We start from the raw sequence: 27,630 nt of genomic DNA on the forward strand, positions 1-27,630 counted from the left end.
AGAGATTTTGCGCTTAACGTTATACATACATATGTATGATATATTTATAATGAATAATATAATGAATATCTGTTTCCATATATGCATATATGTATATAAATATAGTTATTAGTTTTCTTGGTGTTTTTGTCTCTGTTTTATGTTTGCAAATATTTCTGCCTTTGCTTTTTTACTGTATGCAGTCGTGCTCATTGCTTTATCAAGCATAAGGGGCTGCCGGAAATTTTTCGCATGTGAATGCTTGAATATTGGCTGCTTTGTTTTTTGTTAAGAGATTGTGTTTGAATAAACCAAAATTAGCTTAACATATAGGCATTTGAAAATTTGTTTATTTAAATTTTTAAAAATTTAGATAAATGTATCTTTATACCAAACTTTTATAGGTTTTTCCCGTAGATTAAATTTGGACCTTATAAGTTTGGCAACCGTTTAATAGTGATGTTAAAACGGATTTTGATTACCGATTTTATAATAGTACGTATATGTAAATCAGTTTGTTGTTTTATACATATATGCATATTACAAATTATATAAAATTAGATTGAATACGCTCACTTTGTTCCTTCAGGAGCTTTTTTTGTATGTATTTATGCTGCCTTCTGCGTTTGTCTCTCTTTCTCTGCTTCAGCTACCTTCTTGTTGTTTTCGTGCAATTATCTCTCGTTGGTGTATGCAGGTCTCTGCGATGTCCAGCTGTGTTGTGTTGCTCCCGTTTTAAATTGTTGTTTTTATTTTATATAGTTTTAGTTTCGCGCCCGTTTTATTTATTTCTTTTAATTTGTTTTTTTTTTTTTTAACGCGCCCGAATGTGTGGATTTTTGTTTTTCATTTTTCGTTTGAGAGTTTCGCGACACGTTTGTTTTTGTTTGTTGAAACGAAGTTAATTTTCTTCTTGTTGTGATGTGGTCTTTTGATTTGGTTGTTTTTTGTTTGTTTGTTATATGTGTATGTACGTATTTATGTAAACATAATCTTTTTGTTTTATGTCACTGCACTTATTGCACTTTTGTTTTTCTCCACGGTCTTTTTATAAATTTTTGTTTAGTTAAAATCCGAAGGTGCCTTTCGGTAAGGCTCGAAGGACCATGTTTAACATCCCATTGGGTAGGGTATGCACAACTCACTTACACCCGCTATTAAACATACAAATGAAAATGCGCGAGTAATTTTGTGTACAATTAACTTTAATGTTTGATAAATTTAAAATACGATACAATTTTCAATAGATCGAAATAGAATTGGAACTTCGGTGTTTAAATTATCCCAGTGCGAAAGTGTTGTTGAATCACGTAGAGTTCTGGCGAATTTTGTATGTAACGAAAGCTGCTAACAGCGAGGTATATGGCGGTAAGGTTAAAACGAGAGTAATGTCTACGCGGCGCAGTGGGGAATCGGATCGTGTCGAACGAATTGTGTAAGCGAAAGTGTCTGCTTTCTCGTTGTCCATCCTTTTTGATAAGCTTGTTGGTGTATAGGCTTGTGTTGTCGTGTTCTCAGCTGTGGTGAACTAAGCTGTCTTATTAGGGTGCGCCAGTTTTTCCCGGGTAGAGTGGGTGGATGCTTAAGTCATCTAAACACGGACATTATAATATTACATGTGGAGAATATTCTAATAAATTTTCATTCAGAGATATTAAAAAATTCGCCAATGGCTACAAATACTCTGGAAGGTTTTTGGCAAAAGTTTGAGCATGGTGACCCACATACTATAATTCGGTGCTGGATCATCTAAAATCCAAAAATTAAAATTTTTTCGTTAGATAATTCCTTAGCCAAAGTAGATTTTTCGAAATTTAAGTTTTTACTTTTGGGGACACCTTGAAGGAAAAACGCGATTTTAGTGTTTTTGTTATTGCAAAATTCATAATATCAAAAGAAAAATGGTCCAACGTTGCCTCGTTAATGACAAATAGAAAAAGTGTTCGAAGTTTCAAAACAATTAGTGCAGTTATGAAGTTATGAGGCACCGGCTTTGAAATCGTGAGCTTCAAAGTTTTGAAATTAGATGTAAAACGTTCATAAGACAAGTAAACAAAATTGTAAGTTCGTCAATTGTTTTTAAATTTTGTCAACTCCTGAGATATATGATTATTGAAAGAAAATGTGTTGTCAAATATTACCCCAGGATCTTTGATTGCCAAAACACATTTAAGGACGCAATTTGAAATATTGAACAATGTGGTTTCCAAAGTAAACACGTCTTTTAAAATAAAACAGAACAATTGAATTTTTCTGAAAAAAAATTTATTTAATTCAAAATAGTCTCCTTCTGCTTCAACACACCTTTTTGTACGGTCCAAAAGCATGTCGAACGAGTGTTTTAGCCCGTTGGTCGGAATGGCCGCCAGTATACCGGTGCAAGGTTTTTGAATGACCTCTACGTCTGCATAACGCTTTCCTTTCATGGGCAAGCGCATTTTTCCGAAAATGAAGAGCTCGTACGGTGCCATATCAGGTGAATACTGGGAGTGTTTAATGGTTAAAATGTGATTTTTGGTCAAATAATCGTCCTTCGAATGTTGGATTCTGAGCAATTTTTGGTCGTTAGTCAATTTGTGCGGAACAAACCGTGCACACTCCTTTCGTAAGCCCAAATGTTCGGTCAAAATGCAATAAATCGATGTTTTGGAGATGTTCAATTTCATTTCCATGAATTTCAATGATGATTTCGGCTGATTTTTGATGAATTCACACACAGTTTCGATGGAATTCCCGGTGACCACGGATTTTGATTGGCCCACATGTTGATCGTCAATTATGTCCTTACGACCACTTTGAAAACGTTGAAACCACTCGAGCACTCTGCTACGGGATAGGCAATCATCGCCATAAACCATTTTTCTTTTACCAATTTTGAAACAAAATTTAATGTTGGCACTTTGTTCGAAGCCTATTTTCGCCCCGATAACACAAACATACGGACACAATAACTTGAGTTCCAATCGATGTCATGAAATTCTCACTGGACAATCGTTAAAGATAGCAGATTCTAAAGCACCAGTTGACATATAGATGGCGCCACCAGGGGCGCTGGATTCAAAAAGTCCTGTTTACTTTGAAACGCACCTTGTAATTAGAAAGCAAGATGCTATGTCCCTTCTCATACGAGATTTCCACAATTACGAAAAATTCAGAGAAAGCTGTGATATCATTCACCAATCATAAAAACTATCTATCATTGTCACACTGAAGTTTATTTTCATCTTCCGAACTCGATCCCCTGCAAGAAGACAGAGTGCAAACCTAAAAAGAATAACTTTTTAATTATGATATTGTGTTGAACGTTAGGAAAGACTTTAGAGAAATCTGTATAAACACTTCAAATCCAGCGGAGAAAGCTAACATTCAATTATCACTAAAACTAAGTTAAACCCTGACGACGATGACGATTAATTTACCTGCAGGATAATTTCTTATCTGTAACGGAGCACATTTTGGAAATGGTGGAGAGTTTAAAAATATACTTATGTGTGGATAATACATTCTTTTTAGTCTTTAGGGGTAACGAATGTCAATTTCCAGTCTGAAATAAGGTCACCTGTTGACAGACTTATGGAAGAAAAGCTTCAGATGATAAGCAAAGGCAGGACAATTTTTTATAAGCACAGGCGGCAGCCAATCAAGATCAATTTTGAAAGAAGGCTTGATATCACAAATAGTCTTGGCAATATCATCCTACTAAAGACACAGTGTAGCAAAATTTAAAAATGAACAATTGTTAGCAGAAAATGTAGATGTAGCTCCAAGCTCATGATGTACATAATTAGATTTGAGAAAAGTTGGCAGTTTCACTAGGAGTGCATGCCGACTTATCATTATAGCATAAAACGGAAGGAATGGTCGACACCCCATTCTAGATTTCAAAACCATGAACTTTTGTTAAAAAGAACTTCCTGTATTATTTATTTTGAAGATTTTTCAACCTTTGAGGTCCTTAGTACACACAAGCAACTTACATATTCCAGTTATATGTACATTGTTGTATATTTTTAATGGGGATATTATGACAACAAAATTTTGAATGAATTTATTAAATTTTGAAAAACAATACGTAATCCAGAAAATAAATCATCCCATTTAAACTCAAAAGCAGATCGTTGAATTTTATAATGCCACACAAAACAAATTAAAAACTTAATCCGTCAATAGGTTTGGCAGGAGCGAAAAGATAAATATCAAATATATACTATTATATGGAGTAATGGACAACAAACCGTCAAGGAACCTAATGTTTAAATTGTCGTTGAGAAAATTATGTCAAGAAACCGATGAAGACTATTTGAATAAGAGTTAATTTGAATCAGGTTAAGGCTAAGCAGGCTATCAATGAGATATAGCTCGTGAGAAGACGAAACATTGAAGAGAATAATGACAGAACTATAGGAATTACTGAACCAGACAATATTTCTTAGATTAAAGTCACCAAGAATACAAATATTATTCGGACTCAACTTATTTTAAACCTGCGAAATATTAGTTGCATGAATCTTATATAACAAGAAAGAACTATTCAAAAGGATGTAGAAAACAACAATGAACAGAACTCTTTGATACAAACTCAATACAAAATTGAAATTTGAGTCGAAATACTCACTGTCATAGTAACCAGAATTAAGACACTTCTCAACAGTAACGAAAATATCAAAACTCAAACGTGAAGAAAATGTACGAATATTTTATTTAGGTCTAATACTAGAAAAATTGGGATAGTTGACCTTGAGACAAGAACAATTAGGGGAAAGTACAGAAAACGGACGATCAAAATTATGATTAACAGGCACATTAACTAGTCCGCAGCATTTTTTTCCGTCTGTTTGGAAAACTTAAAAGGGCCCGACTTGGTGCCAGAATTTCGCTGATACCTACAAATATTTTCACGCCTTTAATTTTGCGAATTTCAAGGCTCCAATTTCTGCCACACCCGAACTTCTTTAATTGTCCAGTATACTCTTAACATTGTAAACAGAAGGAAGCGTCGGAGACTCTATAAATATGCATATTTAAGTGATCAGCAAGATTAGCTGAGTCTATTTGGCCAAGTTGGTCAGTTATCAGTTTTTGTTTTATCGATCTATAGTTTTGCACAGATCTCATTTATCCCATAGAAGCTGATCATTATCTGAACGGCGAATTAAGGACCACTATAGCATAGAGCTGTCACACAAACTGATCGACAATATCATGTTCTTTTATGGAATCCTTTTTATGTTTGTGAAGGGAATTACAATTTCGGTGCAACCGAAGTTATTGTTTTTTCTTTTTTAATATTTACCAAAGGTTAAAGTAACCTTACTAAAACAGAGAAAAACTTTTTTCAGTCCGCAGCAAATTGTAGATTGCAGCGTAACTTTTGGGAATCAGGGATGTACTGGTGGATCTTTAAGGAATACCCTTAAATATTTGGAAGCGACGGGTGGATTGATGCGCGAACAGGATTATAAATATGTATCAAAGGTAATAATATATTCTAACGTAATGATTGTAATCTTCAATGAATGTGGAATTATTTCTTAATATTAAGCGTGGTCCATTTCGAGGTTCCCTACTTTTTTATAGAAAAATTACAGAAACTACAAATTTAATAGGGAATGTTTAATATCATTCAAAAGATATTCTTTGGCATTTAGTTTTTGAAGATTTTCTCTTACAAATGTTGGCCGGCTGGTTGGTCGCAGATGGTCCATCCATTGAGTCCTATGTTCGACGATTCGTCCGAGCATTTCGACTGCTAACTGGCGAATGACACTCGTGATGTTCTGTGTCAAGGCCTGAATCGAAGCAGGGCCGTCCGCATAGACCATAAACTTTACATATACCTACAAAAAAAAGTCTAACGGACGGTGTGGTATAGTAAGATCTTGATGGCAAATCGACCGACCCAAAAATTTAAATTATCTACTCAATGAATTGTTCTTTCAATAAATCCATTAACTGATGTGGTGTGTAGGAAGTGGCGTTGTCTTCTTGAAACCAAATGTCGGCGAGATCACGAGCTTCAATTGCAGGCATCAAATAGTCGCCATTGACGGTTATCTTCTTATAGGCATCATTTTTGAAGAAATATGCCATAAACCACACTAAACCGTTGCTTTTTTTCTGGATGAAACGGCTGCTCTTCATGAGACCCTTCGTCCCTAAAGGCAGCAATTTCGCTTGTTTTCATACCCATTGAACCAGAAATTGGCCTCATCACTGAATTTGGCGCAAAATCGTTGACTCTTCTTGAAACTTTTCAAGAAAAAATAGAACGAAGCAATGTCGCTAGAGAAGGTCGAGCGGCTTCAGTTCTCGTACAAGATGTATTTCGTACACTTTCAATGTAGGATCTCAACATAAAATGCGTTAAGTCGTTTGATACTTCTGTCCGAGTGCGAACAGCGCAGAATCGACCCTCCACTGTCTTCGAGTACGCTCTCAGCTACGGTTGCTATGTTTTCGTCACTTCGTACTGGATGTGATCTATTCGGTCAAATATTATCCAATAATGAATGCTGGGTCTCAAGATGGGTGATGATGTTGCGCAAAGTACACTCTCATCTGAGCCGATTATGTTAACCATAAGTTGAACGAAGTCCGCGAAACACATTCATTGCATAACGTGAACTTTCGTCACAAAGTTGACAAATTGTAAACAATGTATAGGCGTAAGTTTTTCCATGATGAAATGCCAAAAAATACTGAACAAAACTAGCATGAGAGCTTGAAATGACTAACGTGTAATCTGTCAAACAGTCTATTGAAAAAAGTATATTAATGTGTATATGCGGTCAAAATGATGAGACGAATGAAATCCCGCTGTCTGTTTGTCTGTTTATCCGTCTGTCCATTTGTCCGTTTGCTGTGCACACTTCAACTTGAATAAAAGTTGAGATATCGTAATGAAACTTATTACATGAGCTTCTAGACAAAAAATGGAACTCGAGGTCGTACATGAGCGTAATCGGACCACTGTCAACGCCATTAAACGAAAACTTTTATAAAACGCCATAACGAAGCACTAAATTCAGATACCGAACTGTAATTTGACATATAGAACTGTGGCTGTTTTAATTAGGGGCACCAATTGGCAAAACGTTTAAAAAATGAGAGAGGTCATGCCGTCTAATAGGATTAATGTAAATAAATTCCATAGCATCCATACTAACGAACCATATTCACTCCAAACAAATCCCTTAAACACTCCAACCGGCACTGTAAAAATTTATAAAATCAGATGATAACCCCGTCCACTCCTCATATAACGGTACTGTTAAAAACTATTAAAATAGCGATTAATCAATAACTAAAAGCAAAAGAGACACAAAATTATGCACCCAAAATGGTTTAAGAAGACTCAAAAGGGACCGGGTGCTTGGGAGTTTCCATCGAAATGATCGGTCAGTGTGTGAGATCTATATTTGAAACTCAGAGGTTCCTTCTCTGATAATAGTGTGTCTGAATGTCGCAAGATGGGCTGAAACGGGCCGTTAGCTCCCATATATCTAAAACAAAGATTTTCGATGATTTGGATGATTTTATACTGCATATATCGGCCAATATGTGGGTTATCTCAATGAAATTGCGTTTGCTCATTACAGTGTATCTATGTCCATAAAATGGATAAAATTGGACGAAAAATTGTCCTAGCCTCCCTATAACTAATATCAGGATTTTCGATCATTCGGCTGCTCTTACTCCATATGATTGGTGATGCTTTGTGTATGTAGGATGCTAATTGCATCTCATTGTAGGAAAAATATGGTAGATAAAATGGAGCCCATAATACCCAACTGAAATAAACTACTTATAAAGATTTTGGTATCTCATCTCTCACGTATCTCATTTCATGATGATTTTAATATAGATTTAGCTAACGCGGACTAAAATATGGCAATAAAACAAGTCGAAGTTAATGATCTTCAATATACAGGTAAGTCTAGAAAATGCCAAAATTGATTGCAATTTTTTCACGGTTTCATCGAATAATGGAGTTTTAATTCTTTCACAACATTTTTATACTCTCGCAACAAAGTTGCTAAGGAGAGTATTATAGTTTTGTTCACATAACGGTTCTTTGTAAGTCCTAAAACTAAAAGAGTCAGATATAGGGTTATATATACCAAAATGATCAGGGTGACAAGTAGAGTCGAAATCCGGAGGTCTGTCTGTCCGTCCGTCCGTCCGTGCAAGCTGTAACTTGAGTAAAAATTGAGTTATCATGATGAAACTTGGTACACGTATTTTGTGGCTTCATAAGAAGGTTAAGTTCGCAGATGGGAAAAATCGGCCCACTGCCACGCCCAAAATGGCGAAAACCGAAAACCTATAAAGTGTCATAACTAAGCCATAAATAAAGAAATTTGGCACAAAGGATCGCATTAGAGAGGGGCATATTAGGACGTAATTTTTTGGAAAAGTGGGCGTGGCCCCGCCCTTCTACTAAGTTTTTTGTACATATCTCGGAAACTACTATAGCTATGTCAACCAAATTCTATAGAGTCGTTTCCTTCAGGCATTTCCATATACAGTTCAAAAATGGAAAAAAATGGAAAATAACCTCGCCCACCTCCCATACAAAGGTTATGTTGAAAATCACTAAAAGTGCGTTAACCGACTAACAAAAAACGCCAGAAATACTAAATTTTACGGAAGAAATGGCAGAAGGAAGCTGCACCCAGGCTTTTTTTAAAAATTGAAAATGGGTGTGGCGTCGCCCACTTATGGACTAAAAACCATATCTCGGGAACAACTTCACCGATTTCAATGAAATTCGGTATGTAATATTTTCTTAACACCCTGATGATATGTACAAAATATGGGTGAAATCGGTTCACAACCACGCCTTCTTCCAATATAACGCTATTTTGAATTCCATCTGATGCCTTCTCTGTATTATATATACATTAGGACCCAATGATGATAGCGGAATAAAACTTTACACAAATACGGTATTTGAAAAATATGTAAATGACGGATAATGAAATCTCGATTATCACTATATCATGCGAGAGTATAAAATGTTCGGTGACACCCGAACTTAGCCCTTCCTTACTTGTTTTAAATTGAAAGTGGGCGTGGCGTCGCCCACTTATGGACCAAAAACCATATCTCAGAAACTATCAACCGACTTCAGTGAAATTCGGTACATAATATTTTCTTAACACCCTGATGACATCTACGAAATATGGGTGAAATCGGTTCACAACCACGCCTTCTTCCAATATAACGCTATTTTGAATTCCATCTCATGCCTTCTCTGTATGATATATACATTAGGAACCAATGATGATAGCGGAATAAAACTTTACACAAATACGGTATTTGAAAAATATGTAAATGACGGATAATGAAATCTCGATTATCACTTTATCATGCGAGAGTATAAAATGTTCGGTGACACCCGAACTTAGCCCTTCCTTACTTGTTTAATACAAAGTTTTGCCAGCACCGTAAGAAATTTCGCTGGCTTTGATTCTTACAAGTTGCAAGAGTATACCGTAAAAGGCTCGGTTACACCAGAACCATCGACTCATCTCTCTCAGTGGTACGTTTCAGTTGAAGTGTAATTAGAATCACCATTGGTTTCCTTTAAATCACTATTTTAACCAGAAGTTAACTGATAAATGGCTGACAACAAGACTTTGAGAAAACGGTCCTTAAAGTTTTCAATGTTTTATTCATCCAATAAAATAAAAGATAAAATTGCGGAACTCTTTGCAAACTTTAATAGAATTGCTTCGAGATTTATCAATTGGCAAATTTTGCCACATTAGTAAAAAGCTAATTCTAATATCGGTTTTGCTTATGTTCGTAAAGCTTAGTACGCAGCTCTCAAGAAACGTAAAAACTTCATATAAAAAAACGCTTAAGAAACGGTCAAGATACTTTCCTGCGACAAACTTACTTGTGCTAGTACGCAGCTCTCAAGAAATCTAGTACCAATTTTTGATACTTTTTTTCAGTAAAATGTGAATATGGCAAACCTTGTTTTGCGAAGAAACATCAAATCAACAATTGTTTCTTGAAGGAAATTCGAAGTAATCGTCAAATTCATCCTAAATTAGTTGAAATCATTATTATGAAGTATATTCCATTTTGAAATGTTGTATAAAACCTATCAATCATCAACAACATTTCTTAAATCTCAATGAAAATATTTATGATACCATATACATACACACATACATATTACGCACAAAGTTTGTCTTCTTTGTTTATTCTCTCTTGCTCTTCTAATGTAGATCATTCACAATGCGTAACCAGCTGCCAAAATTACTTGAGAAATAATGTATTTTTTTCTTGAGCAATTCCTTGAGAGCTGCGTACCAACCTTAAAGACGAAATCATAATCAGATTCAGTGACACCATTGAAAACCAAAATTCGTTTGCAATTCTGACAACTAAGAAAACCTACCTTAAATTTCACGACACCCCTGTGATATAGTACCTACATATGTATGTATATTGATTGCCATCAGATGCAAAAGGTAGTTATGCAAAAAGTTTTGTACCAGCCGGCCTTATATCGTATACGATTATATCGGCCAATATATAAGATATCTAGAAAAATTTAAGGTCATCAGAAAGTTTGAAAGTTATTATATTAGATATATGATATCTAAGGAAAGTATTGACCCGATTATTTTCATTTCCAAAGAAATTTCTTCCTAACTTGAAATAATATATCTGACAAATTAGACTATTTTTTGTGTAAAAAGTCAGTCATATACACTGTCGGCCACATATTTGATATATGGGGCTGTTTAATATCGACAATTTTGTTACATCACAGACTTATAGGCACTATATTTGCAAAGTTATGTTTCGTGTAACTTAATTGGTGTCTCATTTATAGAAGAATACTGTAATGTTAAATAATCAAATGAAATCTAATATTTTTATATATGGGGAATTGGCGGGATTGTAATCCGATTTCGACCATTTTCATAATGTGATATGTTAAGGACGATGTGTAGAAGGTCTTGTTTTTAGCAAGTTTGGTTAATTTGGCTTTAGTGGAGATATACAATTTTCAGATATATATTTAAAATTTTTACTGTTCTCAAAACTATCAAGTCTTTTAACCTCTAGAAAATATTGTCCTGAAAAATCTCGTTAAGCTTAGACCACGAATGACCTATCCAGTGTAGCCGCTGTCTTTTAATTCGCTGAACTATGTCATTGTCGTCATATATCTCATACGGCTCATCGTTCCATCGAATGCGGTATTCTCCGTGGCCAATGCTCGAAAACAATAAATCTGCCGCAGAATCTTTCTCTCGAAAACTCGTATCGTCGACTCATCAGATGTTGTTATCGTCTAGCTGTACAGTTGTACACTTTTACAGAGGATAGTGCCTTCCCTATTTAGTTCTGCAGCTCGAAATATTTTCTCCAAGAGCAGATTGACTAAGCCGCACGAAATGGACTCGGCTTGTCTGAAGCCTCACTTGGTATCGAATAGCTCAGAGAGGTCCTTCCCGTTCCTAACGGAAATTTGGTATTGCTCAACGTGAGTATGGACAGCCGTATTAGTTTTTCCGGGATATTAAATTCAAACATCGCGGCATAAAAGTAGCTTCTTTTCGTGCTATCAGAAGCAGCTTTAAAATCGATGAAGAGGTGGTGAAAGACGGTCCCCTTTTCACGGGTTTTTTCCAAGATTTGGCGCATGGTAAATATTTAATAAGTTGTGATTTTCTAGGCCGTATTGTTGTTCTTCAGGCGGGTAATTGATATTCGAAATTCTTCATGGTCGCCAATGGAACGTCTGTTCCATAGTCATCTGGCGTTTTACTTTCACTGCCATTCAGCAGTTTGGATGTCGAAGCGATGTCATTTGAAAAGGTCGAGCGGATTCAGTTCTTGTACAAGATGTGTTTTGTACGCTTTCAATGTAAGATCTCGACGTAAAATGCGTTAAGTCGTTTGATACTTCTGTCCGAGTGCGAACAGCGCAGAATCGACCCTCCACTGTCTTCGAGTACGCTCTCAGCTACGGTTGCTATGTTTTCGTCACTTCGTACTGGATGTGATCTATACGGTCAAATATTTTCCAATAATGAATGCTGAGTCTCAAGATGAGTGATGATGTTGCGCATAGTACACTCTCATCTGAGCCGATTATGTTAACCATAAGTTGAACGAAGTCCGCGAAACACATTCATTGCATAACGTGAACTTTCGTCACAAAGTTGACAAATTGTAAACAATGTATAGGCGTAAGTTTTTCCATGATGAAATGCCAAAAAATACTGAACAAAACTAGCATGAGAGCTTGAAATGACTAACGTGTAATCTGTCAAACAGTCTATTGAAAAAAGTATATTAATGTGTATATGCGGTCAAAATGATGAGACGAGTGAAATCCCGCTGTCTGTTTGTCTGTTTATCCGTCTGTCCATTTGTCCGTTTGCTGTGCACACTTCAACTTGAATAAAAGTTGAGATATCGTAATGAAACTTATTACATGAGCTTCTAGACAAAAAATGGAACTCGAGGTCGTACATGAGCGTAATCGGACCACTGTCAACGCCATTAAACGAAAACTTTTATAAAACGCCATAACGAAGCACTAAATTCAGATACGGAACTGTAATTTGACATATAGAACTGTGGCTGTTTTAATTAGGGGCACCAATTGGCAAAACGTTTAAAAAATGAGAGAGGTCATGCCGTCTAATAGGATTAATGTAAATAAATTCCATAGCATCCATACTAACGAACCATATTCACTCCAAACAAATCCCTTAAACACTCCAACCGGCACTGTAAAAATTTATAAAATCAGATGATAACCCCGTCCACTCCTCATATAACGGTACTGTTAAAAACTATTAAAATAGCGATTAATCAATAACTAAAAGCAAAAGAGACACAAAATTATGCACCCAAAATGGTTTAAGAAGACTCAAAAGGGGCCGGGTGCTTGGGAATTTCCATCGAAATGATCGGTCAGTGTGTGAGATCTATATTTGAAACTCAGAGGTTCCTTCTCTGATAATAGTGTGTCTGAATGTCGCAAGATGGGCTGAAACGGGCCGTTAGCTCCCATATATCTAAAACAAAGATTTTCGATGATTTGGATGATTTTATACTGCATATATCGGCCAATATGTGGGTTATCTCAATGAAATTGCGTTTGCTCATTACAGTGTATCTATGTCCATAAAATGGATAAAATTGGACGAAAAATTGTCCTAGCCTCCCTATAACTAATATCAGGATTTTCGATCATTCGGCTGCTCTTACTCCATATGATTGGTGATGCTTTGTGTATGTAGGATGCTAATTGCATCTCATTGTAGGAAAAATATGGTAGATAAAATGGAGCCCATAATACCCAACTGAAATAAACGACTTATAAAGATTTTGGTATCTCATCTCTCACGTATCTCATTTCATGATGATTTTAATATAGATTTAGCTAACGCGGACTAAAATATGGCAATAAAACAAGTCTATGTTAATGATCTTCAATATACAGGTAAGTCTAGAAAATGCCAAAATTGATTGCAATTTTTTCACGGTTTCATCGAATAATGGAGTTTTAATTCTTTCACAACATTTTTATACTCTCGCAACATAGTTGCTAAGGAGAGTATTATAGTTTTGTTCACATAACGGTTCTTTGTAAGTCCTAAAACTAAAAGAGTCAGATATAGGGTTATATATACCAAAATGATCAGGGTGACAAGTAGAGTCGAAATCCGGTGGTCTGTCTGTCCGTCCGTCCGTCCGTGCAAGCTGTAACTTGAGTAAAAATTGAGTTATCATGATGAAACTTGGTACACGTATTTTGTGGCTTCATAAGAAGGTTAAGTTCGCAGATGGGCAAAATCGGCCCACTGCCACGCCCACAAAATGGCGAAAACCGAAAACCTATAAAGTGTCATAACTAAGCCATAAATAAAGATATTAAAGTGAAATTTGGCACAAAGGATCGCATTAGAGAGGGGCATATTAGGACGTAATTTTTTGGAAAAGTGGGCGTGGCCCCGCCCTTCTACTAAGTTTTTTGTACATATCTCGGAAACTACTATAGCTATGTCAACCAAATTCTATAGAGTCGTTTCCTTCAGGCATTTCCATATACAGTTCAAAAATGGAAAAAAATGGAAGAAATCGGATAATAACCTCGCCCACCTCCCATACAAAGGTTATGTTGAAAATCACTAAAAGTGCGTTAACCGACTAACAAAAAACGCCAGAAATACTAAATTTTACGGAAGAAATGGCAGAAGGAAGCTGCACCCAGGCTTTTATTAAAAATTGAAAATGGGTGTGGCGTCGCCCACTTATGAACTAAAAACCATATCTCGGGAACAACTTCACCGATTTCAATGAAATTCGGTATGTAATATTTTCTTAACACCCTGATGATATGTACAAAATATGGGTGAAATCGGTTCACAACCACGCCTTCTTCCAATATAACGCTATTTTGAATTCCATCTGATGCCTTCTCTGTATAATATATACATTAGGACCCAATGATGATAGCGGAATAAAACTTTACACAAATACGGTATTTGAAAAATATGTAAATGACGGATAATGAAATCTCGATTATCACTATATCATGCGAGAGTATAAAATGTTCGGTGACACCCGAACTTAGCCCTTCCTTACTTGTTTTAAATTGAAAGTGGGCGTGGCGTCGCCCACTTATGGACCAAAAACCATATCTCAGAAACTATCAACCGACTTCAGTGAAATTCGGTACATAATATTTTCTTAACACCCTGATGACATCTACGAAATATGGGTGAAATCGGTTCACAACCACGCCTTCTTCCAATATAACGCTATTTTGAATTCCATCTCATGCCTTCTCTGTATGATATATACATTAGGAACCAATGATGATAGCGGAATAAAACTTTACACAAATACGGTATTTGAAAAATATGTAAATGACGGATAATGAAATCTCGATTATCACTTTATCATGCGAGAGTATAAAATGTTCGGTGACACCCGAACTTAGCCCTTCCTTACTTGTTTAATACAAAGTTTTGCCAGCACCGTAAGAAATTTCGCTGGCTTTGATTCTTACAAGTTGCAAGAGTATACCGTAAAAGGCTCGGTTACACCAGAACCATCGACTCATCTCTCTCAGTGGTACGTTTCAGTTGAAGTGTAATTAGAATCACCATTGGTTTCCTTTAAATCACTATTTTAACCAGAAGTTAACTGATAAATGGCTGACAACAAGACTTTGAGAAAACGGTCCTTAAAGTTTTCAATGTTTTATTCATCCAATAAAATAAAAGATAAAATTGCGGAACTCTTTGCAAACTTTAATAGAATTGCTTCGAGATTTATCAATTGGCAAATTTTGCCACATTAGTAAAAAGCTAATTCTAATATCGGTTTTGCTTATGTTCGTAAAGCTTAGTACGCAGCTCTCAAGAAACGTAAAAACTTCATATAAAAAAACGCTTAAGAAACGGTCAAGATACTTCCCTGCGACAAACTTACTTGTGCTAGTACGCAGCTCTCAAGAAATCTAGTACCAATTTTTGATACTTTTTTTCAGTAAAATGTGAATATGGCAAACCTTGTTTTGCGAAGAAACATCAAATCAACAATTGTTTCTTGAAGGAAATTCGAAGTAATCGTCAAATTCATCCTAAATTAGTTGAAATCATTATTATGAAGTATATTCCATTTTGAAATGTTGTATAAAACCTATCAATCATCAACAACATTTCTTAAATCTCAATGAAAATATTTATGATACCATATACATACACACATACATATTACGCACAAAGTTTGTCTTCTTTGTTTATTCTCTTGCTCTTCTAATGTAGATCATTCACAATGCGTAACCAGCTGCCAAAATTACTTGAGAAATAATGTATTTTTTTCTTGAGCAATTCCTTGAGAGCTGCGTACCAACCTTAAAGACGAAATCATAATCAGATTCAGTGACACCATTGAAAACCAAAATTCGTTTGCAATTCTGACAACTAAGAAAACCTACCTTAAATTTCACGACACCCCTGCGTGATATAGTACCTACATATGTATGTATATTGATTGCCATCAGATGCAAAAGGTAGTTATGCAAAAAGTTTTGTACCAGCCGGCCTTATATCGTATACGATTATATCGGCCAATATATAAGATATCTAGAAAAATTTAAGGTCATCAGAAAGTTTGAAAGTTATTATATTAGATATATGATATCTAAGGAAAGTATTGACCCGATTATTTTCATTTCCAAAGAAATTTCTTCCTAACTTGAAATAATATATCTGACAAATTAGACTATTTTTTTGTGTAAAAAGTCAGTCATATACACTGTCGGCCACATATTTGATATATGGGGGGCTGTTTAATATCGACAATTTTGTTACATCACAGACTTATAGGCACTATATTTGCAAAGTTATGTTTCGTGTAACTTAATTGGTGTCTCATTTATAGAAGAATACTGTAATGTTAAATAATCAAATGAAATCTAATATTTTTATATATGGGGAATTGGCGGGATTGTAATCCGATTTCGACCATTTTCATAATGTGATATGTTAAGGACGATGTGTAGAAGGTCTTGTTTTTAGCAAGTTTGGTTAATTTGGCTTTAGTGGAGATATACAATTTTCAGATATATATTTAAAATTTTTACTGTTCTCAAAACTATCAAGTCTTTTAACCTCTAGAAAATATTGTCCTGAAAAATCTCGTTAAGCTTAGACCACGAATGACCTATCCAGTGTAGCCGCTGTCTTTTAATTCGCTGAACTATGTCATTGTCGTCATATATCTCATACGGCTCATCGTTCCATCGAATGCGGTATTCTCCGTGGCCAATGCTCGAAAACAATAAATCTGCCGCAGAATCTTTCTCTCGAAAACTCGTATCGTCGACTCATCAAATGTTGTTATCGTCTATCTGTACAGTTGTACACTTTTACAGAGGATAGTGCCTTCCCTATTTAGTTCTGCAGCTCGAAATATTTTCTCCAAGAGCAGATTGACTAAGCCGCACGAAATGGACTCGGCTTGTCTGAAGCCTCACTTGGTATCGAATAGCTCAGAGAGGTCCTTCCCGTTCCTAACGGAAATTTGGTATTGCTCAACGTGAGTATGGACAGCCGTATTAGTTTTTCCGGGATATTAAATTCAAACATCGCGGCATAAAAGTAGCTTCTTTTCGTGCTATCAGAAGCAGCTTTAAAATCGATGAAGAGGTGGTGAAAGACGGTCCCCTTTTCACGGGTTTTTTCCAAGATTTGGCGCATGGTAAATATTTAATAAGTTGTGATTTTCTAGGCCGTATTGTTGTTCTTCAGGCGGGTAATTGATATTCGAAATTCTTCATGGTCGCCAATGGAACGTCTGTTCCATAGTCATCTGGCGTTTTACTTTCACTGCCATTCAGCAGTTTGGATGTCGAAGCGATGTCATTTGAAAAGGTCGAGCGGATTCAGTTCTTGTACAAGATGTGTTTTGTACGCTTTCAATGTAAGATCTCGACGTAAAATGCGTTAAGTCGTTTGATACTTCTGTCCGAGTGCGAACAGCGCAGAATCGACCCTCCACTGTCTTCGAGTACGCTCTCAGCTACGGTTGCTATGTTTTCGTCACTTCGTACTGGATGTGATCTATACGGTCAAATATTTTCCAATAATGAATGCTGAGTCTCAAGATGAGTGATGATGTTGCGCATAGTACACTCTCATCTGAGCCGATTATGTTAACCATAAGTTGAACGAAGTCCGCGAAACACATTCATTGCATAACGTGAACTTTCGTCACAAAGTTGACAAATTGTAAACAATGTATAGGCGTAAGTTTTTCCATGATGAAATGCCAAAAAATACTGAACAAAACTAGCATGAGAGCTTGAAATGACTAACGTGTAATCTGTCAAACAGTCTATTGAAAAAAGTATATTAATGTGTATATGCGGTCAAAATGATGAGACGAGTGAAATCCCGCTGTCTGTTTGTCTGTTTATCCGTCTGTCCATTTGTCCGTTTGCTGTGCACACTTCAACTTGAATAAAAGTTGAGATATCGTAATGAAACTTATTACATGAGCTTCTAGACAAAAAATGGAACTCGAGGTCGTACATGAGCGTAATCGGACCACTGTCAACGCCATTAAACGAAAACTTTTATAAAACGCCATAACGAAGCACTAAATTCAGATACCGAACTGTAATTTGACATATAGAACTGTGGCTGTTTTAATTAGGGGCACGAATTGGCAAAACGTTTAAAAAAATGGGAGAGGTCATGCCGTCTAATAGGACTAATGTAAATAACTTCCAAAGCATCCATACTAACGAACCAAATTCACTCCAAACAAATCCCTTAAACAATCCAACCGGCACTGTAAAAATTTATAAAATCAGATGATAACCCCGTCCACTCCTCATATAACGGTACTGTTAAAAACTATTAAAATAGCGATTAATCAATAACTAAACCTTTATGTCAACAGAGCGTTACCCGGGTAACTGTTTTGCCTTTAAAGTGCCATATCTCTGGATCCGTAAGTCCGATCAACTTGAAATTTCATGATTGCCTAGTCTGAAGGGTTTTACGTTTTGTGGTTAAATCTGAGCCGGACTGGACCACCTGGAACTGAGATATGACCAAAAACTAACAACTAATCCTTACGTCAACAGAGAGCATACCCGGGTAACACATTGAATTTTAAAGCAACAATACTGAAAAAGCGAAAAAATGCATTGTTTTTGAAATTCATTAATTTTTATTTAATTTATTAATAATAATATTATTTAATTTGACAATAAATTGAAAAAAATTGAAAATTAAAATAATTTTATTACTATTTATGGGCAATTCAGGCAGCGCGGCATACCCTTTGAGTGCTCTGAACAAATGGGCTTGCCGCAGAAGGAGCATGCTTTTCGAGTCTGGCGTCTTCTGAGACATAAGTAGCAGGAACCCTTCAACCTTAGTCGACCAGTGTTGTCCCGCTCCTCTGCATCTGGTGGTGCCGTTGCCAGTCGCAAAGGTGCACCAGTTATAGCTTCTATTGCGTTGCGCGTTGAGAAAATTTTAGATATTTACGGATTGGTGCACCTGACATCTACCTCCGCACGGGCCAGTTGCTCGCTGAGATTGTGCAGAAATTCCCTGCGCCGTGCTGTTGACACCTTCATGTGTGGATTTTTCTCCATGTAAATAATATATGCGGCAAAGGCTGCGACATCCAGAATATTATAAAAAAACGCCAAAGGCCATCTATTTGTACGCCGTTTGGTGGAATACTCAGCAAGGCATTTGTCCACATTGTCACCACCACCTTTGTACTTGTTGTAATCCATTATCATAGCTGGTTTACGTCTAGGACCAACAATTTGCGTATCATAGTGCATTGTAGATAGAAGCACAACAGCTTTGTTCTTTTTAGGAACGTATGAGCACATGGCAACGCTCTCACTGATTGCAAATATGGTGGATTCTGGTTGGCGCCCTTTTGCAATGGATATTTTCGTAAATTGCTATTCAGCATCACAAATATGTCAGATATGGTAGCCGCTTTGTCATATTGTTTGCGATGCACTCGCGTGATTCCATTATAACGGATGAAACGACTTATTTCCCAAAATCGTCTGGCGCTCATTGAAGCTCGAAACAGTTGATGTGCAGTTGTCTTCCACAAATCTTTTGTGTGAACGTAGCCAGAGTGAGTAACGCCATCAAGCAGCAACAATCCCAAATATGCGTCGAATTCTGTTTCTGTTACTGCTTTCCAAACACGTCGTTCTGATATTGGGTTGCATTCTTTTATCATTTACGTCACACATTTCGTTTGTCATTATTAGCTTCGTTTCCATTATAGTTTTACCATCAGTTAGGCGACTTGGCTCGTTCACTCCAGATCTTAGCACGTTGTGCGCTCTTACTCTGGTGTTTTGTGGTTGTGTGCCACTGAAATTGTCTGATCACTGCACTCTTCCACATCAGAGTCAGCTGAATTTATAACAGGTTCATTGTCGTTTTCATTTTCAAATGTCATCGGCTCTTCATCGCTATCTGGACACCCATACTCCTCTCTTCTCTCCCAGATATTTTCATGAGATTCATATTCAAATTCAGGCTCTAACCAATCTCCATCTGCCATTTTGTAATTATTTTTGCACAACACAATCTTTACTATTCACTTTGAAATTAAAAATGTAACTGCAAACATGTAAAAATGTGAAGCGAAGCTCCTTTTCACCTTACGCTACAATAATCTTCATACAAAATGTATGGTTTACCCGGGTATGCTGTCTGTTGACGTGCGTATGTAAAATTCTCTGTTGACATAAAGGTAAAAGCGGAAGAGACACAAAATTATGCACCCAAAATGGTTTAAGAAGACTTAAAAGGGGCCGGGTGCTTGGGAATTTCCATCGAAATGATCGGTCAGTGTGTGAGATCTATATTTGAAACTCAGAGGTTCCTTCTCTGATAATAGTGTGTCTGAATGTCGCAAGATGGGCTGAAACGGGCCGTTAGCTCCCACATATCTAAAACCAAGATTTTCGATGATTCGGATGATTTTATACTGCATATTCCGGCCAATATGTGGGTTATCTCAATGAAGTTGCGTTTGCTCATTACAGTGTATCTATGTCCATAAAATGGATAAAATTGGGCGAAAAATTGTCCTAGCCTCCTTATAACTAATATCATGATTTTCGATCATTCGGCTGATCTTACTCCATATGATTGGTGATGATATCTGAGGTGCCTTAACGAAACCCTGGGATATTTTGTCAGTATGTAGGATGCTGATTGTATCTCATTGTAGCAAAAATATGGTAGGTAGGTAGGTAGGAGTGCAGCCCTATCGGGCTCAATTAGCACTTGATGTGCCATTTTGATACACTACTCGTAGAACCTCCTGTATCTGCTATTACGTTTCACCTTCTCTCTTAAACCATTTTGAGGTTTCGATGAAACTACTTATGTCCGATATGCTTTTGGTGGAAATCCATTCAAGGTTTGGTGCTTGGTGGATTCCGAGTGTTTTGTGTCGGATCTGTGCTAGAGCTGGGCATTCGCAGAGAAAGTGGAAGATTGTTTCCTTGTTCCCTGCTACTCCGCAGCCACGGCAGATGTCGTTGTAGGGCAATCCCATTTTGGACGCATGTTCCCCAAATGGCCAGTGCCCTGTTGTGGTAGCTGTTATTCTGTAAATACTTTTTCTTGACCTATTTAATAAGTCATTGGTTCTTTTCCTGTCATATGTCGGCCATAATTGTTTAGTTATGACGCATTTTATAATGTTTTTCCACCTGTTGTTTGCAATTTGCTGAGATCGTCTATTGATCTCTCCTTTTATCGATCCTAGCGGGCTTGGTATTAGCTCCGCCATGGATTCATTGAGGAAAGCTCCTGCCTTTGCCAACTCGTCTGCTTTTTCGTTACCGAAAATGTTCCTGTGGCCGGGAACCCAGATCAAGTTTAGCTGGAACTTGTCTTTTATTGAGCTTAGTGCTCTCTTGCAGTTGTGAACTGTACTGGAATTTGTCATGGGTGAAGACAATGCCAGGAGGGCTGCCTGGCTGTCCGTAAATATAGTTGCTTTATGTATATTCCCGTGGTTTTCTAATAGAACTTCGCAGGCTTTTTCTATGCCTAGTACTTCTGCTTGGAAGATGCTAGCCGAGTTCGGTAGACGTATAGAGAGAGATATGCCTAGATCAGCGGAGAATACCCCCGTGCCTACTCCACAGTCCATTTTGGACCCGTCGGTATAGATTGAGGTGGTATCTTCCTCTACCATTGAATCTCTTCTCCATTCTCGTCTAGATGGTATCCTCACCTGGAAGTGTCTATTGAAATCCAGCTTTGGGAGAATGTAGTCTGATTTATTAATAGTGAACTTCTTTAAAATTACACTATGTCCGTAGTTCTGCTGATTCCAACCTCCCAATTCTTTTATTCTTATCGCCGCAATAGCTGCTGTTTTGTGAATAAAAATGTCCATTGGTAGTTGATGCAGGATCACATTGAGCGCATCAGTCGGACATGACCTGATTGCACCCGTAACACCCGCACATGCTGCTCATACCAGAGCTCCATATGTAAGTATAGGTCTTATGACAGCCGTATACATCCACATGATTATACTTGGTTTAAGGCCCCAATTCTTGTTGACGATTTTCTTACAAGTATAGTAGGCCATGTATGCTTTGTTTATTCTTTTTTCTATATTTATTTTCCAGGACAGTTTGGTGTCAATCTCCACCCCCAAGTATTTAGCTGTGGGGGATAGAGTGAGTGTAGTACCGTTTAGTACCGGAAGTTGAAACTGAGGGATTTTGGTTCTGCTAGTGAATAGCATCAATTCTGTTTTGTTCGGGTTAACTCCTAGACCATTGTTTTTAGCCCATAGGTTTAACCTACGAAGTGCTCTTTCCATAATCTCGCTGACTGTTGAAGGAAACATGCCTGAGACCAACAACACTATATCGTCTGCATACGCTACTGCTTTCACTCCTCCACCGTTTAGTTGGAGTAGTATTTCGTTCAGCGCTGCAACCCATAGAAGCGGAGAGAGGACCCCCCCTTGAGGCGTTCTTCTACTCACATAGCTTGTTTGTGTTGCAGCGCCGTTTGAAGCTATAATTTTCCTATTCTCAAGCATCGATAGTATCCATCTGCACACAGTGTCGTCTATCCCACCATGTGCCAGAGAATTAATTATCGCATTTACTTCTATGTTGTTGAAGGCGCCCTCTATGTCTAGAAATGCAGCCATGGTGTATTGTTTGTGATGTAGTGATTTTTCAATTACACTTATCACCTCGTGAAGGGCAGTTTCGGTTGATCGGCCCTTCATGTACGCATGTTGGGACTCCGATAACTTTTCCGCCATTATTGTTCTTACGTGTAATCTATTAGCCTTTCTAGTACCTTCAGCATAAAGGAAGTGAGCTTATAGGTCTAAAATCTGGCATTCTCGTGTGTTCTTCTGCCTGGTTTTGGGAGGAAAACTTTACTTTCTTTTCCAACTTCTTGGGATGTAAGATAGTTGTATGCTTGCTTTGTATATATTTTCTAGCCTTAGAACCATTGGTTCTACCAGTTTTTGCAGCATTATGGGCATAATCCCGTCAGGACCTGCCGCTTTATATGGTGCAAAACTATTTATGGCGTATTTGATTCTGGTTCTGGTTGAACCCTCGTTGAAGGTATTTGCTGACTCCCGGGGAAGTGCGTTGTGATAAGTACCTGCAGAGACTCTTTTGCCGAGGAGGTCCAATCACTTCCCTCCGCCCTTATGTAGGCAGTATTAATATGATCTTTGGATAGCATTTTACTCAGCCTGGCGGCTTCTGTGCAACTTTCTATCGATGTACAGAAAGATCGCCAGGACTTTTAGCTTTCCTGACTGCTTTTTTGTATTCTTTCATACTGTCTTTATATGGCTGCCAGATTTTGGTTCTAAAACTCTCATTGAAAGCCTTCCTTAGTTGTGTTCTCAAATTCTTGAGTTTACTGTTCCACCAAGGAAGAGACTTTCTCTTTTTCAAAACTGTTAGCGGAGTAGATTTATTAAAAGTTGTGGTTAGGATTTTTTCCAACTTCTCTACTTCTAAATCTAATTCCTCAGGATTTCTGATGCTCTTATTGCCTCCCTTTTCAAGGCATTTTGTTGCTATACTAGTAAATTTTCCCCAAGCCGTTCTTCTAGGGTTCCGGTAAGAGAGCGCACTGTACTTCTCGCGGATGCTGAAAAGTATCCAGGAGTGATCCGACATGGAAGGCTCATCGGATACCCTCCAGTTATCCACAACGAGACTGTCTGTGTCTGTTGATAGCGTGAGGTCAAGCACTTCCTCCCACCCCGGAAACTTATCCGAGCTTGGGAAAATAAAAGTTGGCTTATCGCCCTTGTTGCAAATACTTAGATTACTATTCAAAATATACTGCAAGAGTGACTCACCTCTGGTGTTTATACTGGAGCTACCCCATACGGTGTGCCTTGCGTTTGCATCACACCCTATTAGGACATCTTCCTTCCTGTTCTCCTCTACTAGTCTGGTGAGCGGGGCCGGTGGTATGTCTTCGTCATGGGCCAAGTGGGCCGAGACCAAGAAGAAGGGCTTTTCCTTCTGTTCCACCTTTACCACTGTGATATCTGCTGTGCTGTAATGAAGAAAAAGAAATGCATTTATACTTCTATTGATAAGAATGCATGTCCTAGGTTTACTTTTGTTCCGCGTGTAAAAAAGGTTATAGTTGCTGCTGTTTAACCCTTAAGTGGTGTCTTCGTTGACCCAAGGGTTCTGTGCTAGGCTGATGTCTATGCCCCCCTCGTTCATGAGGGTTGTCAGATTCACTGTAGCACCCTTCGAGTGGTGCAGGTTTATCTGCAAGCATCTTAAGTTATTGGGCATCTCGGGTTTCTTCGATGCCCACATTCTTAGCAACTGGCTGGCGTCGTCGACCTCTTCCGTGTGGTCGTCGTCATCTATATCAGGTATAGATTTGTTCTGCAGCTTAATGCACCTCAGGAGTCTGGCTCCTCTAGATGGGGTAGCCAAATGCGAGCACGAGGTCTCTTCGGAATGTCCCTGGCGGGTATAAGCCTCAATTGGAGGCCCACAAAGGCGTTGCTGGTTTTAGCAACACTACACGACAGGAAATCTAGAGAGACCTGGTCCGCGCACTTGATGACCCTGAAGATCTCTGAGGAGTCAAACTCCGAGTGAGGACCCGCAGGATTGTCGAGTACATAGCTTAGCACCATACTCGACAATCTGACGTCGATCTCCACCCATCTCTCCTGCATTGTGCTCGGAGAGGAGGAATTTCCGTCTATGGTAGATAAAATAGAGTCCATAATACCCAACTGAAATAAACTACTTCTCATGATTTTGTTATCTCATCTCTCACGTATCTCATTCCATGGTGCTTTTAATATAATTTTAGCTAACGCGAACTAAAATATGGCAATAGTTTAAATGAGTTAAGCCTCCCCCCCACTGTCTCGGGAAAACTGGCGCACCTTAATAAAACACAGCTCAATTCACCACAGCTGATGACACCACAACAGAACACCAACATATCTCACCACAGCTGTACCTCAACCCACTCATCAAAAGGGATAGAAAAACGGGAAAGCGGAAACAATTCGTTCTACACAATTCGCACGTCAACATTCGTCACATACAATTCGACAGCAGAATTCATCACACACTATTCGCAAAGTGCCTTTCGCTCCGAAGTAGTATATAGATCCTGCGCGCTACGGTCAAGTCGACGTGATTCGACGACGAGCTTGCGCGATAAATATTTTGGGGTACTAAATTCCCTTTTTTAACATCGGCTACCGTTTTATATAAAAGTAATATGCACACAATACACATAAAGTTAAATAAATTTTATTATTATAGCTAAACGAGATTCGGACTTATCTTTTTAAACAATCATAATGTGGATGTGTGGTTAGTATTATTATCAAATTATTCATGGTCCTTTGAGCCGGACCAACTTCTTATTGAGCATTATTTGAGTGTAGTCGATTTCGCAAATCATTACTAATATCGCGTGGATTGAGTTATTATTTTTATTATTAAAAACAAAATAACAGCTTATATTATGCGGAGGTGATTTCGCAGGCGGTTCTTCGTACACAACAAAATATTCTTTGGTGCAGAGAGTGTATCCCTTCAATAGGGACAAGTGAGAACGGTGTCAAGTGTGTGTGTCACAGAGTTTACGTTCACGCCCAAACGAAAAAAGTGGCATATATTTTTATTAAAATTAATTGGTGTGATTGAGCTTTAGATCGAAAATATCAATTAAACTTAATTTAAGTGAAAGGTTAAATTCATTAAATAGTGTGGAGTGAAATTTTTATAATTCCTGAAGGACATTTAAGATATGGAGACTTCATCGATAACCAAGACCACCACTCTCACTACACCTGCCAAATTGTATGGCAAGGATTTAAGCGCGTATGATGAGGTTGATGTTGATGCTCTGCTGGCGCATTTGTCACCGGAAGAAATCAATATTTTGGCCAAAGATGTCGATTCCGATGACAATTTCCTGCCACCCGAACAATGTTGCAGTTATGAATGTGCCAAAGATCCCACTGGTCCGTTGAATCGCAAAAAGCTTATCGAGCATATTAATAAGCAGGCCTTAGAAACACCCGATGAGCCCGAATTTGAGCCGTACATTAAGGGTACAGTGCGTGGCAAGAAATGGGTACCACCATCGATTTGGGTGAAGAGTATGAGCATTCACTGAGCGACGCTACACAAGAAGAGATTATCGATCTGGCTGCTATTCTTGGCTTCCACTCGATGATGAATCAGGACCAATATCATGCTTCTTTGTTGAATAAAGGTCAACCAGTTGGCATGGGATGGGACGGTATTACAAAATCAACTCAACCAAAATTGTTCCCCTTGAACGCACCAAATAACATAGATGTCGAAGAATCAATTAAACGCGTAAAAGATAACGATTCAAAATTGATTGAACTGAACTTAAATAACATTAAGAACATTTCCGATGAGAAATTGGAACAACTTTTCCAAGTACTGCCTGAAAGGGAAAATTTGGAAGTTCTTTCCTTAACAAATGCCGGTCTTACCGACAAGACAGCTCTCTTATTGGCTGAAACAATTGTGAAAAGCAAAACCTTGAGAGTATTAAATGTTGAGACGAATTTCATTAGTCCGCCTGTTATTGTGACCTTAGTGAAAGCCCTGCTCAAGTGCCGCACAATTGAAGAGTTCAGGGCCTCCAATCAACGATCCTCAGTGCTCGGTAACAAGATCGAAATGGAAATAACCGAATTAGTGGAAAAGAATCCATCATTGCTCAGATTGGGCCTGCATTTGGAGTTCAATGACTCACGCCACAGAGTTGCCGCACATTTGCAGCGAAACATCGACAGAATAGTAAATAGTAAATCGCCTGAGCGTAAATAAACCGTGTGAACCAACCAACCAACCAACTAGCCACTTTGTTGTTCACCTTAAGTTGCAAAGCCAACCGTAAACAAACAGAAAACCTCTACAATATACATACATAATTCTCTACTACTTTAATAATGTGTGTGTGTTGAAACAAAAAATAAGTACAACAAAAAACTGAAAATTTTAAAACTCTTTTTGTATTATTGAATGAATGTTTGCAAATCATGTTAAGGCAATGAAAACAAAAACCGAAAACCACCAAAATATAAAATTTGGTCGACTAATCACTTGCTCCATCTACTACTGTGTTACTCCAACTACAATTCAACTGCCACCACCACCACCATGACCGCAGCAGTCACAATATCAATTTCCAGAAAAATAAAGGGTGTAATCAATTATTATTATTATTATTATTATTATTATTGTCAGTTTATTTAGTAAGTAAATTACAAAAATAAACTTAATACTAAGGTGCTAGCACAGAAAGCGCCATCGACCGGTTACGTTGTAATCAAGCGAGAAAAGTCCTATTGAATGAAATTGTGCAAAAAGTGGCCGCTTACGACGTTTGGGTCACTTCAGCCGCAACTATACTGTGGGCGCTTGGCAGCGCACAGCCGCATCAGATCAAAGTTGAATCGGAGCGCAGCAAGCCGTGGCGCTTATTTATACACACATACCTAATCGTACGATTTCAAAAAGCAAATAACTAACATCAATTA

At 37.7% G+C, this 27,630-nt stretch overlaps 1 protein-coding gene, 1 long non-coding RNA gene and 1 pseudogene across 2 annotated transcripts; 2 read left to right on the plus strand and 1 right to left on the minus strand.

The window, feature by feature from the left end:
• The window catches only part of LOC126765887 (isoleucine--tRNA ligase, cytoplasmic-like), a 39,094-nt pseudogene extending 37,676 nt beyond the window's left edge, over window positions 1-1,418 (plus strand).
• Window positions 1,419-2,530: 1,112 nt separating this feature from the next.
• On the minus strand, window positions 2,531-24,105 carry LOC126765828 (uncharacterized). Its single transcript, XR_007668622.1, has 2 exons — window positions 23,914-24,105; window positions 2,531-3,220 (listed from the first exon to the last, which is right to left on the minus strand). It is a non-coding gene; the product is annotated as an uncharacterized LOC126765828 (long non-coding RNA).
• A 1,477-nt stretch (window positions 24,106-25,582) lies between these two features.
• Window positions 25,583-26,917, plus strand: LOC126765888 (tropomodulin-like). The gene is given in 2 exon segments (XM_050483560.1): window positions 25,583-26,193; window positions 26,196-26,917. Coding segments are annotated over 2 exon segments (1,059 nt in total). The 5' UTR covers window positions 25,583-25,856.
• The last annotated feature ends 713 nt before the right edge of the window (window positions 26,918-27,630 follow it).

Source organism: Bactrocera neohumeralis, unplaced genomic scaffold (assembly GCF_024586455.1).
Source record: "Bactrocera neohumeralis isolate Rockhampton unplaced genomic scaffold, APGP_CSIRO_Bneo_wtdbg2-racon-allhic-juicebox.fasta_v2 cluster11, whole genome shotgun sequence".
Taxonomy (NCBI): Eukaryota; Metazoa; Arthropoda; class Insecta; order Diptera; family Tephritidae; genus Bactrocera; species Bactrocera neohumeralis.